This window comes from Crocuta crocuta, unplaced genomic scaffold (genome assembly GCF_008692635.1).
Source record: "Crocuta crocuta isolate KB4526 unplaced genomic scaffold, BGI_CrCroc_1.0 scaffold213, whole genome shotgun sequence".
NCBI lineage: Eukaryota > Metazoa > Chordata > Mammalia > Carnivora > Hyaenidae > Crocuta > Crocuta crocuta.
In genome coordinates, this window is record NW_027529442.1 from 4,487,037 (window position 1) to 4,498,494 (window position 11,458).

Here is an 11,458-nt window from a genome sequence, read left to right on the forward strand (position 1 = left end):
CAGAAAGTGTTGCGTAATTTTTATGTCTGTGCTCGTTTATCTGCAGAAGGGATCCTATAGCTTTCATCAGAATTTAAAGGAACCGTGATTCCAAAATGCTTTAAGAATACTCCTCTCAGAAAAGTAGGAACCTCGACTCTCTTTCTTGTGGAGCTGATTTAACACAGATAGCTGCTCGAAGGCCCTTATGCCAGGGAATGCAGTGGGACCCACTAGGAAGCCTGGCAGGTGGGCCCAGGCAGCTTCCCCCGACCCCCTGGGGTGCCCACAGCTTCTTAAACCGCTCACTCTGAGAGAGAGGGGGCCCTAGTTCCCTCTCCCCGGGCACGGGCACTGCCGTCCGTGGCTGTGAGTTTTCACACCTGTGTGTGCTGGCCCACATGACCTTGTTCACTTCTCAGCTGACAACCTGGAAGACCTTCAAGGAAATGAAATCAGTAGATAAAACCACCAGGTAAACATGAGAGCCTTTTCTCTAAGCTGGAAACCTGGCCTGCACGTCTTCCAGACAGTTTTCTAAAACTTAGTCTTCTAGAATGATTGTGCCCAAGGGCGATGAAGGCTTTTGGAAGCTAAGGCCAAACCCCATAGCTGACTGCCCCTGCCCTCTGGAGATTTTAGTGGTGCGTGGCCTTTGCAGTATTCGTGTGTAGCATCAGGGCAGTGCCGTGTACAGCTGCTTACTTAACCTTTTCATTGTTTCCCCACCCCCTCTTTTTTGAAAGCCAAAGGCACGTCCCTGACAGCTGAAAATAGCGCGGGGAGGAATAATCTGGACACTTTTGACGACAAGTTACACCTCCACTCAGCACTATGGACTCCACGATGCCTTTGAGTCTGTTTTCCCAACCTCCTGTGGGCCTCGAGGGTAGAAATCTGCCGGGCTGTTGTTGTAACGAGGATTTCCCTGAAGCTATGTCAGTAGCAGTGAGTACTCGTAAAGGACACTGGATCAAGTTCAGCCACCGAAATTGCTTTTATCAGTGTTAAAGTGGTCTGGACTGCTTGCTACGAATCTGTGAGAAGTTTTTGCTTTGTTTTTTTAACTTGCAGCAAATCATGGAGCCACTCGTTGAGTAGATTGGCCGGGGCTGGGGGAGAATGTCATGGCAAGAGCATTAGTGTAGACTTTCCTCCCTCCCTCCTCTCCCGTCCCAGGTCCTCTTCTTACACTGTCTTCTGTAGGTCACTCTCCAGCAGTTAGGCGCGCCCGCTGGAGGCGCCTTCCGGGGAAGGGCAGAGCTGCCCCCCGCGGCCCCCGGAGAAGGGCTCTGTTGTCCGGTTCTTAGAGCCACGTTCCAGGAATGGAATACGGACGTTCAGTTGCGAGGCGCCAGGACACAATAGCCTGTATTTCCCCCCAGCCTTTTGCAGGCGATTTGCGATAAGAAGCTGTTAAAAGTTTCTAACTTACAAGCTGGTTTAAAGCCATTGACGCCCAGAGAGCAAGTATACAACATTTTAGAGGCTTACTTTTCATGGTACAAAAGCAATCCTATGTTTAATTTTTTTTTTAAAGAAAATGCAAATGCAAACTAGTTTTGATAATGGAAAGCCAAATTTTGGTTGGGGGAAGGGAGGGGTGGATGAATTCACTATGGGGGGAATGTTTTTCCAAGATTTCCAAAGAGATGGAATTTTTTATCCTTCAAGTTTTCGTGTTAAACAGCACGGCAGATTGGGCTGGCTGTCGTGCCCGGTCTCCTGTTTTTAAAAAAAAAAATTGCCTTTGTAAGTGAAATAATTAGGATGCAGCAGAAACCGTCATTCACTAAGTCATTAATCTACTTAAATGTTTCCAGGACACTCTGTGCTTTTCCCTCGGTCTCTGTGGATACTGTCCTGGGACTCAGTGTGAGTTCCTGTGTCGAGCGTCCAGCGCTCCCCGTACTGTGTGTGTGTCTGCACTGCCCATGCTCGCCACGTGTTCATTGGGATGCCCGTGGGTGGGGGGCCGGCGCCCAGCGAGGGGAGCAGGCGGATTTGTACACGTGCCCGTGCACAGATGCTGTGACGCGTCACCGTGTCTCCCCGACAAGCCCTCGGTGCTGGGAGGGGATTACCACCCGCCATCTTCCTGAGAGAGCTCTGGAGGCTCTCGGGGTTGGTTATTCATTTAGTTTTGTGGAACACCCCATCCCAAAAGTCAGAGCTTAATATGTTGAAATGTCATTGCTTGATAAGGTGTCCGTGAATTTGGGGGATGAGCTGGGGCATTTTAACTGGTGATTCCACTCTCACAGCTCCTGAAAGCAGAGCCCAGGCGCTTGCACTGCAGAAGAACACGCAGAGTTGCCGGACACCAGCGGGTAGATTTCCCCCGGGCTCGGATCACTGTTCTGGGTGGGGCCTGGGCAGAGCCAAGCAGTGCATCCTTTTTTTCCCCCCTATAGATCTTGGGTTACAAACTTCAGTTTCAGGGAATTTCAAGTCAACAGCAAGTAGAATGAATAAATACTTGGTTACCAGCCTAATAATGTGAATTGCTACAGAATTTCTCTTAGTATGTAAGACAACAAAACTTTATGCAGATACTTTAGCTATAAATTGATGTAAAATATTGATTTTTTTTAAAAGGAAGGGGAGAAGAGTATCTTGTTCACTTATTATGCAATCAGTAAATATTTTAAAAAATGATACTATAGGAGAGCTTATCAAAGAGAGCGCACGGATGGGCCAGTTCGGTGCAGTTAGGAGAAATCAGTATGGTTGCTCCATCCCAGCGGAGGGAGAGAATGGAAGTAAAAGGGAATCAGAACGGACTTAGTTGATTCCTTGGTGACAAGTGCAATGGGGTATGGGTAGAATTTATTTTCAGAGCCAAGGGGACTTGATGGATATAAATAAAGTTGCTTCTAGCAATGGAATTTATAGACAGATCACGTTCCGAAAGATGTGAATAGGACCCATGATAGCAAGTTGATTCAGAATTATGTAGATACTTAGATAAGGGAGTGTTGATCATTTGATTTCTTAGACTGAGGTTTTAATTGAATTTCATTATGTCTCCCGGTAGTACACAGATGATCGGGATTAGGAAATTAGCCATTTTGGATTCTGCCTGCCACAAACAGACCTATTCTAAACAGTGCTATTAAATTTTAGACTGTTCAAATATTTTATTTTCTCCTACAACTACTTTTTATTATAACGAACAATTAAGACCATTTAAAACACGGGAGTACAAGTATTTTTTTGAATTAAATTAACTTGCAAAAACCAAATTTGCAGTGGTTGGGTTGTTTCTAGACAGACTTTGGTATCAATTTAAAACCAAGATAATTTTTATATTCTTTCCAATAGAATTTCGTGACAACTCCTGCAGTTTTCTTAACCTACAAAAAAAAAAAAAATGTGCTGCAATGATGAACAAAGAATTCTACAAAACCTACTTTTGTATCTTTATTTTGGAATTTCTTGTTCTATTATAAATATGGAAGTATCCCTATTTCAGAAGACATATTTTGTTAAGAATGAATTGTACATATTTAAATATGTATTTTTGCACAGGTCTTTTTTTCTGATATCCTGTTTTGGTACAATTGAGATCATCTAGTATTTATTTATTAATTAATAAAAGTAAATACCTTTTTATAATTTGAAGTGGTTCACTGCCAAGCCAATAGTTCTAGAACCTGCCTCCTTTACAGTTTAAGGGTTGCCTCTGTTCTGTGAAAGTCTTTGTGTCCCTTTCCGTGTCCCGGGAGTGGATTCGTTCGGAGCGGGCATTGCTTCTCTCTAGCTGCCTGATTTCCCGATAGACTACATGTAACCAAGTGACACACTGCTTCTCTTCTGTTGGTGTTTTGCGTGTGAACGTGTGCGCGCGTGCCTGTGCGTGTGTCTGTGTAACTCTGAGCACATGTGTGTTAGTATGTGATGTGGTTTCAAACTAATGGAAAAAGTGCCTGAACCTAGTTTTAAGCTTCGACAGATTCTTTAAAAAGACTTGAATGTTCAGTTGAAACTTTTGGAGTTTGCTTTTTCCACCTAAATATTGTTTCTAAAATTTTAGGGGAGGGGTTGAAGAACCACCCATGCTGGTAATTTTATAAGGTGTTTTAACATTAAGGCCTTTTGGTTCACAGTAACTCACCTGGGGACGGAGTGCCCGGTGGCACCAAGGGTTACCGGTCTTTATGGTCAGCCAGCAGCGTACACAGTATGTCCGTTTCGTTCTCCGCTCATGAAATACAGAGTTTAGAAGAGAATATTTAAACTATTTTATATTCCAAAAATATAATACAAAGTACCTCTGAGAACATTGAAAAATGTATAATTTGAGAAATGTAACTTATAAAGGCAGCTGTCTTCCTGCGAGAGTTCTGTTGCCAAGGAATTTCTCACTGTCTCCTTATGTCTGGGNGTTTAACAGAAAATAATCATTTTTACATTTTGTGCAAAAACATTTTACATTTTCAGATCATTTAAATGAGCACTACATACTGTCGGTGTGAATGTAGGGCCTTGAAAAGCATTTTGCCGTTTTTCTTTTTTTTTTTTTTTTTGAGCTTGGTTATAAAAAGCAATCTCCTGTGTTGAAATGTGTGAATAGTGTGATAATTTGTACACATAATCAAGCATCTCAGCTGGACTTCGTGTTGGCTGCTGTATAGAACATGAACAAACGTCAAGGGATGGAAAATTACTTTGGATATTTAAAAGAGAAGAAATATATAGTCTATTTGTTTTGTAACAAGTTTCTGTAAATAAAATAATTTATACTATTTATAAGAAAAGGTTGTGCTTTGCTTTATGAGAAATTAGTTTGTGGAACAAACATGTTACTAAATGGGCAATAAAATTAGGACTTCTCAATAAATAAGGCTGCATGAACTGTTGTCCATGTTTCTGCCTCGTGATCCTAAACCCCTTTCAGTCCAGTCTGACTTCCGTTCGTGTTTGGCGTCAGACACCCTCGTGAGGCACCCGTTTACTTCCGTTCTGTGTAAGCGGAGCACTTCCCAGGGCTCAAGACGTTTCGTTCTCGGGCACAAAGCCTTCGCCGAGGAGAAACGGTAACTGTGAGCTGTGAACACTGCCACGCCTCGCCCTGCGGGTTTGTCAACAAAGGGAAGTCCACAGATTGGGAAACGCGTTCCCTTTGTACTGGCTTCTGTGTAAATCTCCTGGCGTGTGGTCAGTTTTCATTTTTACTGCAAGGTAAGTGCTGTATCTGTAGCTAGTCCGATCTCTTCCTTGCTTTTACACACTTCTTCCCTCGCTGGCAGTGCAAGTACATTCTGGTATTAGAGCACAACGGAAACTTTTTATCTCTAGAAATTGGACACGGCTGACGATTCATAGATAAAGCACTCCAAAAGATTAAAAGTTATTTTTGTTGCTTAAGATAATAAAGGAAGCAACTGATCTGTGTGTTGAAGAAAATGTCCACTTATTAAATGAAGGAGTCAGGGTAGTTTCAACCCCCCACCACATTATGGGCTTCCGTTTCCCTCCTTAGATCAGCCAACTCCTAAATCATCCCTGAGAAGCTTCTTTCACCTTGGGCGTCCTTCTTAAACTTCCTGGGAAGAGGTTCACTCAATTTTTTTTTTTTTAAGTGTATTCATTTTTTAGAGAGAGAGAGAAGAATCCCACGCAGGGCTCAAACTCACAAACTACGAGATCATGACCTGAGCTGAAATCAAGAGTCAGACGCTTAACCAACTGAGTCACCCAGGTGCTCCGGTTCACTCAATTTGATGCTTTTTACTTGTATTCCCTTGCAGGTAACCTGTCCGTGAATAGCAGGAGACCCTCCCGATGCAAGGAAGGGAGGGTAAGGTCATTCTTGGCAGAGGGAGCAAACTGGGCAAGCACAGGTGGGAAGAAACATGGAAGAGAGAACCATTCTAGACGAAGCTTCTGGAAAGGAGGGGCTGAAGGGTTGCAGAAGTTGGTACATTGTCAAGGACCTTAAATATCTTGGGGCCTTCATTCTCAGATGCACCATTTAACCAAATATAGCCGGAGCGCCCAGAGACTGTCAGGGCCCCGAGTCAGCGTGGTGCAAGTGCCCAGAGTAAAAGCCATTCACATCTTTCCCGGGGACCAGAAAATCGAAGTACTTATTCTCTTTCCCTTTTTCTTGCACTTCCCTCTCTTTTGCCTCACACTTCCTCCTTTAAACGTCTTCGTCTTCTCTCTCCCTCCCCTCCCCCTCCTCATGCTCATCAAAGAGTTCTCCCCTGAGTCAGGCCTACGGTCTTCCCCTTCTTACCCCACTTTCTACTCTGTCAGTCCTTTTTCAAGTAAGAAACTCTTGCTTCTGTTGCTAATGGGAGTTCATTAAACTTGTCTTTCACCTTAGAAGGCTGTGATTCTTGGCACTTGTTACCCTGTTTTCTGCAAGCAGAGCCCCTGGGCCAAAGCTGGCACTAGCAGAGATTCTCTCTCCAGAGAAGGTGAGATGGAGCCAAAGAAAAACGTTTTCGGGTGTAAGGGGAGAATCAAACATATGACTTTTACCTTTTTTTTTTTTTTAATCCCTATCGCATACGGGCCCTCTAATAATTATGGAGGACAGCATGGACAGGTGAGATCCTTGGGAAAAAATAAGCTGCAGAGCTGTCCCCATCATCCAGGTAGGAGCTGAGTTTCCAAACTAAGGCGGTGACCATGGGGAGAAATGGGGAACTGACCACACAGATTCCTTAAAGGTAGAACCCAACAGGTCTTGAGGTCTAATTATACTAAACATGCAGGGGAAGACAGACTCCCAGACACCACACGGGTTCTAGCTGAGCTACATGAGTTGACGAGCTCTAGTGGAGTGTGTGATGGGTAACAGAAGGAATCTCTACAACAATGAGTCTGAGGGCCCAGTGGGAGACTCCGATTTACTCCCTACTGGCTATCTGCATGGCCTAGATGGGCCTGAGAGAGAGGTGTGGGCTGTGGAGGGTTGTCTTTCACTCAGAGATGGTCAGTGAGGTCACGGGGGAGCACATGCTGCGCTTGCCTCGAAGGAGAGGCAGCTGGTAGGTTCGGCTCGTTGCGGAGTTACAGGGCCGCCCAGCGAGTGGAAGGCCTCGAGGGCCCAGAGCAGCATTCTGCAGACGTGAGCGCTCCCGGAGCGCCTCTAGAGCATGTCGCTGACCCTGCCCGTGTGGATGAGCGACATCTAGGAGGGGAGCGCCTTGCCTGCGGTCCCACAACTCTGGTGGTGGTGCCGCGCTGCGAGTTCAGGTCTGTTAGGTCGTTGGTCCTTCATCTTCATGTCTTTCACAGATCTCGAGGATCGCATGAAAGGAGGGACAGGCCCGCTCTCCCAGAGGCGCAGACACATCACACTTCGCGTTCCATTGCCGGGACCCGACAGACCCGCAGCCCATCCTCCACAGCGCAGCAAGCGCTGGCTCGAAGCAAGCCCACGATGAAACTCCGTATTTTGGTGAAGACTGATCAGTAAAGTGAAATAACCAGATCAGGGAAGGTAGAGGGTGAGATGGAGATGGTTTCGTTACAAGTTCAGGTAAGACTGTTGATAGCGTTGTCATTAACAACCCCATCGGCCAGCTCAGTTTGCGTGTGCTCCCGCCTCTTTCTCCAGGATAACTGGAACGGCGGGTGTTGATTGAGTGGGAAAGCTAGAACTTGGGCAGGGAGCTCGCCAAGGGATTAAAGCATGTGAGTGAGGGTTTGGCTAAGTCACTGGTGATGGTCTTGACCGCAGGGCTAGAGCTGGAAGCTGCCGTGTAGAATCTGCGGGCGCTCGGAGACCTTTTATTCGTAATCGCCCTCCCAGTAAAGTCTTCTGATCCCCCTCCAAGTAACTCGTCTGTGATGAGACCAGTGAAGCGATTTGTTCAAGGTCACAGAGCAATGTCCACGTTTAAGTTAGTGTGGGTGTTAACGGAGGAGGGGTTAACAAAGGTGGATCCGGTGGCAGAGTTAGGAGGGTGGCAGAGCGCTTTGAGGGACAGGTCAGGGGACAGAGGGGTTGGATGGTGGGGTCAGTGGAATACCAGGCTTCAGTTTTCACAACAGAGCTGTTCAGAGGCGCTTGTGATTCCTGCATCCTGGCGAGGCCACGGCAGAGGACAGAAGTGGGGGGGGGGGCGCGGGGGGCTGGGGTCAGCGGGCTAAGGAGCCGTGAGGCGAGGCCATCACTGTAGAGGTGGCCAGTTTTCAAGTAGTCGGGGTTGAGGGGACGACAGCCAGCTGCTCGGTCTGGTGTGACTAGGACGGAGAGCCTAGAGGTCTAAAGGCAGTGAGCGGAAGTGAGTCGGTGGTGCTGTAGGTGGGGAGGGGCCGCACAGCGAGGCCATTTTGAATGAGGGTGGAAATCCTCTGGCCCGGAGGGAGCCACAGACCGGGAACCAGAGGACCGCACGAAGAGCGGAGTCCTCGGAAAGGTAAGAAGGCTGTAGGGTTTTATCAGCCTTGACACTACAGGAACCGCAGAGGCGCTGGGGGCGCGGGCTCTGGTGAGCTCTTAAGGGAGTGAGGGGTTGTCGGGATGCCAAGGAAGTGCGGTCTTGACGAAGCGGTCACTTCCCTGAGGCAGTCTCAGCGGGAGCGGGATTTGGAACCGCTCCGTTGACGCTGATCACCCAGTGGCCGATTCCGCCCACTTAACTTTTCACGTGGGCTGTACCGGGAGGGTTACGGCAGAGCCTTCTGCACCACAGAGGTAATCCACCCCCCTTGACTGTGTACTTCCCTCGGTTACAGTGGGCTGGACCCAACTGCTACGGTTCTTGATACCCTCTGTAGGCTGCAGAAACCCGGGGATCATGCAGACCCGTGCTCTGTGCCTTTGAAACCCAAGCTAGTGAGGACTTGAACTTCTGTTTTCCAAATGGGGATTTAACTTCACTCCCCCCTTGCCATTGTGGGTGTGGTGTGTTTGCTGCAACTTGTAGTTTGTGCAGCATGAGAAAGGTGAGAGATGATCAGTCATCCTCCTCATCAGGGAGAAAGACAGTATTTCAAGTATCAGCCATTTAATCCTCTTTAAAAGATAGGTGAGTGTCGCCTGGGTGGCTCAGTCAGTTAAGTGTCCGACTCCTGCTCAGGTCATGATCTCTCGGGTTATGAGTTCAAGCCCCACGTCGGGCTCTGTGCTGGCAGCTGGGAGCCTGGAGCCTGCTTCGGATTCCATGCCTCCCTCTCTGTCTGCCCCTCCTCTGCTATCACTGTCCTCAAAAGTGAATAAACATTAAAAAAAAAAAAAGTTTAACGACCTCAAGTACAAAAATATCTAAAATTGTTTGTTTATCCTAGGAAAGTTGGCAGAGGTACCTGTTTATTCATCTTCTATGCCAGCTACTAACACTCGCATTGCTGCGCTGAGAAACGTGTGTAGTATGTTACTGTGGTGTTTGAGAGCTTTCGTTTTGTTTTCAGTAATTGAGCCACTTAAGCCTGATGTCCCTTGCACTTCACAGATGGGGACAGGCTGAGAGAGACGCAGTAGGTCATTTCTCCAGCATCAGGTGGCTGGTGTGAGGAGAGCTGGGACCAGAATTTGGTTTTTCTGGCTTCAGTGCCTGTGCTGTTTCTCCCATGGCATATAGCCTCATTCAAAAAGAGGTGGGTTGGGTTCCAACTTTGTTTTCACCTCCAGATTACTCTGAGGTTTACCAGGGTTCCAAGGGGATTTGTAATTACATAGAATAACTCATGAACAAAAGGTCCAATTTGATACTAAAAGCTACATGTGCAAGGGATTAAAAGTGGAGACCATCAAAATGGTGACCGCTCCCTAGCAGGGAGGACTTACAAGGCAATCCACCTCAGTACCTTTTTTTTTTTTTTTTAAGTTTATTTTGAGAGAGAGCCCGTGTGCATGAGCAGGAGAGGCAGAGAGAGGGAGAGGATCCCACACAGACTTCTGTCAGCTCAGAGCCCAAGTTGGGGTGCAAACCCACAAACCACAAGATCATGACCTGAGCTGAAAACCAGAGTCAGACACTGAACTGAGCCACCCAGGCAAGCACCGCCACCCCCCATTTAGTATCTTGAGGCTTTTTTCACAATGAGCATGGATTATTTTTTAGAAAATCAAAAGGAAGAAAATGACTCCTTCACCTCAAAACTGTATTGTTTCCTTCATCAGAAGGGAAGTTATTCTACTAGAGTTCTCAGCTCCTGGAGTTTTCACGTTCCCCATCTTGAACTGGGAATGGAGAGCATTTCTTTCTTGTAGCCTATCTTACCAGTCATCCTCACCTACTAATTTTATGCAGTCGGGCTAAAATAGTGGGCCTTGAAGGAAAAGCCAGAACTGGTCTGTGACCATGTCAGGCATGGTGGTCTTAGAGGTGGGAGTGGAGGAAAAGGGCTGTTTTCAGAAACTGACATGTCAATCCTTTTTTTCCTGTACCATGAACTGCAATGAGTCAATCTGCTAAGAACAGAATTTTAGTTTTTTGTGTTTTTTTTTTCCTGAGAGAGAGACAGAGAGACAGCATGAATGGGGGAGGGTCCGAGAGAGGAAGACACAGAATCCGGAACAGGCTCCAGGCTCTAAGCTAGCTGTCAGCACAGAGCCCGACACGGGGCTCAAACCCACGAACTGTGAGATCATGACCTGAGCCGAAGTCGGACGCTTAACCGACTGAGCCACCCAAATGCCCCCAGAATTCTGGTTTTTAAAAGGACACAACACAGTAAGTTCTCAATGGACTACAAGATGTTGGATTTAACAAACTGTCCTGATTTTCAGGATCATGGGTTAAGAGTACAGTACTTCTATTCACATTTTCTTCAAGAAAGTATGATGCTCATTGTTAAGGTTTAATAAACAAGCATTTCTGGAAATCCGTTAAGTGGATATTCTCAAATGCGTGAGGCACGCCCAGCAGTTTCCAAGCTGGCCACCCCCCAAGCGAGTGCCCACAGGACACAGACTTTTCTAGCAGAGCACAGCTCTGGTCAGGTCGCCAGCCCCTTCATCAGCACCGTAGCGATGACCGTAGGTAAGGTCATACTTCCAGTACATTGCCATGAAGTACTGTCGTTCGCAATAGGGCTCTGGTTTCTCAACCTTGATTATCTGTAGTTTGCTTACGTTCTTATCATGAATGAATGCTGAACTGTGTCAAATGATTTTCCATTGATTGAGATCATGTTCTCGCCTCTAACGTTACTGAGTCATTCTGATCAGCATGTAACTAAAATAGCATACTTCTCTCCCTTTGGTTTACAGTAAGAAGCCACTTCAACTCAGACTGCACGAAGCCTCAGATCCGCGCTGACTCCTCTTCTCCCCGCATTCTCCTCTTTCAGCAAATCCGGCTCCCTCCACCGGCCCTGCCCCCATCATCAGGTTAAGTCAAACTGGGCCATTCCTCTGCTTAAAACCTCCAGTGACTTTCCATCTTTCTTCTCCTCGGTATGTGCATGTTCTTCCTCTGGACTTACACATCACCTTCGAGGCCGTCAGTGACACCCCATAGGAAAGCTCTTCACGCCCTAATTCACTCTGTCTCCTTTATCTGGTTTTAGA

At 46.8% G+C, this 11,458-nt stretch overlaps 2 protein-coding genes across 3 annotated transcripts in view; both read left to right on the forward strand.

Moving 5' to 3' along the window:
- The window catches only part of ATXN7 (ataxin 7), an 89,803-nt gene extending 88,965 nt beyond the window's left edge, over positions 1-838 (forward strand). For both annotated transcript variants that reach the window (XM_077760253.1, XM_077760254.1), the window contains one exon: positions 726-838. In XM_077760253.1, the coding sequence (XP_077616379.1) occupies positions 726-743 (18 nt within the window). In that variant the 3' untranslated portion in view covers positions 744-838. The remainder of the gene's footprint in view (positions 1-725) is intronic.
- A 4,121-nt stretch (positions 839-4,959) lies between these two features.
- Positions 4,960-11,454, forward strand: LOC144228440 (uncharacterized). Its single transcript, XM_077760255.1, has 5 exons — positions 4,960-5,163; positions 5,733-6,067; positions 6,314-6,407; positions 7,234-7,477; positions 11,159-11,454. Exons 2-4 carry the CDS (start codon positions 5,948-5,950, stop codon positions 7,380-7,382), a joined length of 363 nt encoding a protein of 120 aa, XP_077616381.1. The 5' UTR covers positions 4,960-5,163; positions 5,733-5,947; the 3' UTR covers positions 7,383-7,477; positions 11,159-11,454.
- Positions 11,455-11,458: the final 4 nt, after the last annotated feature.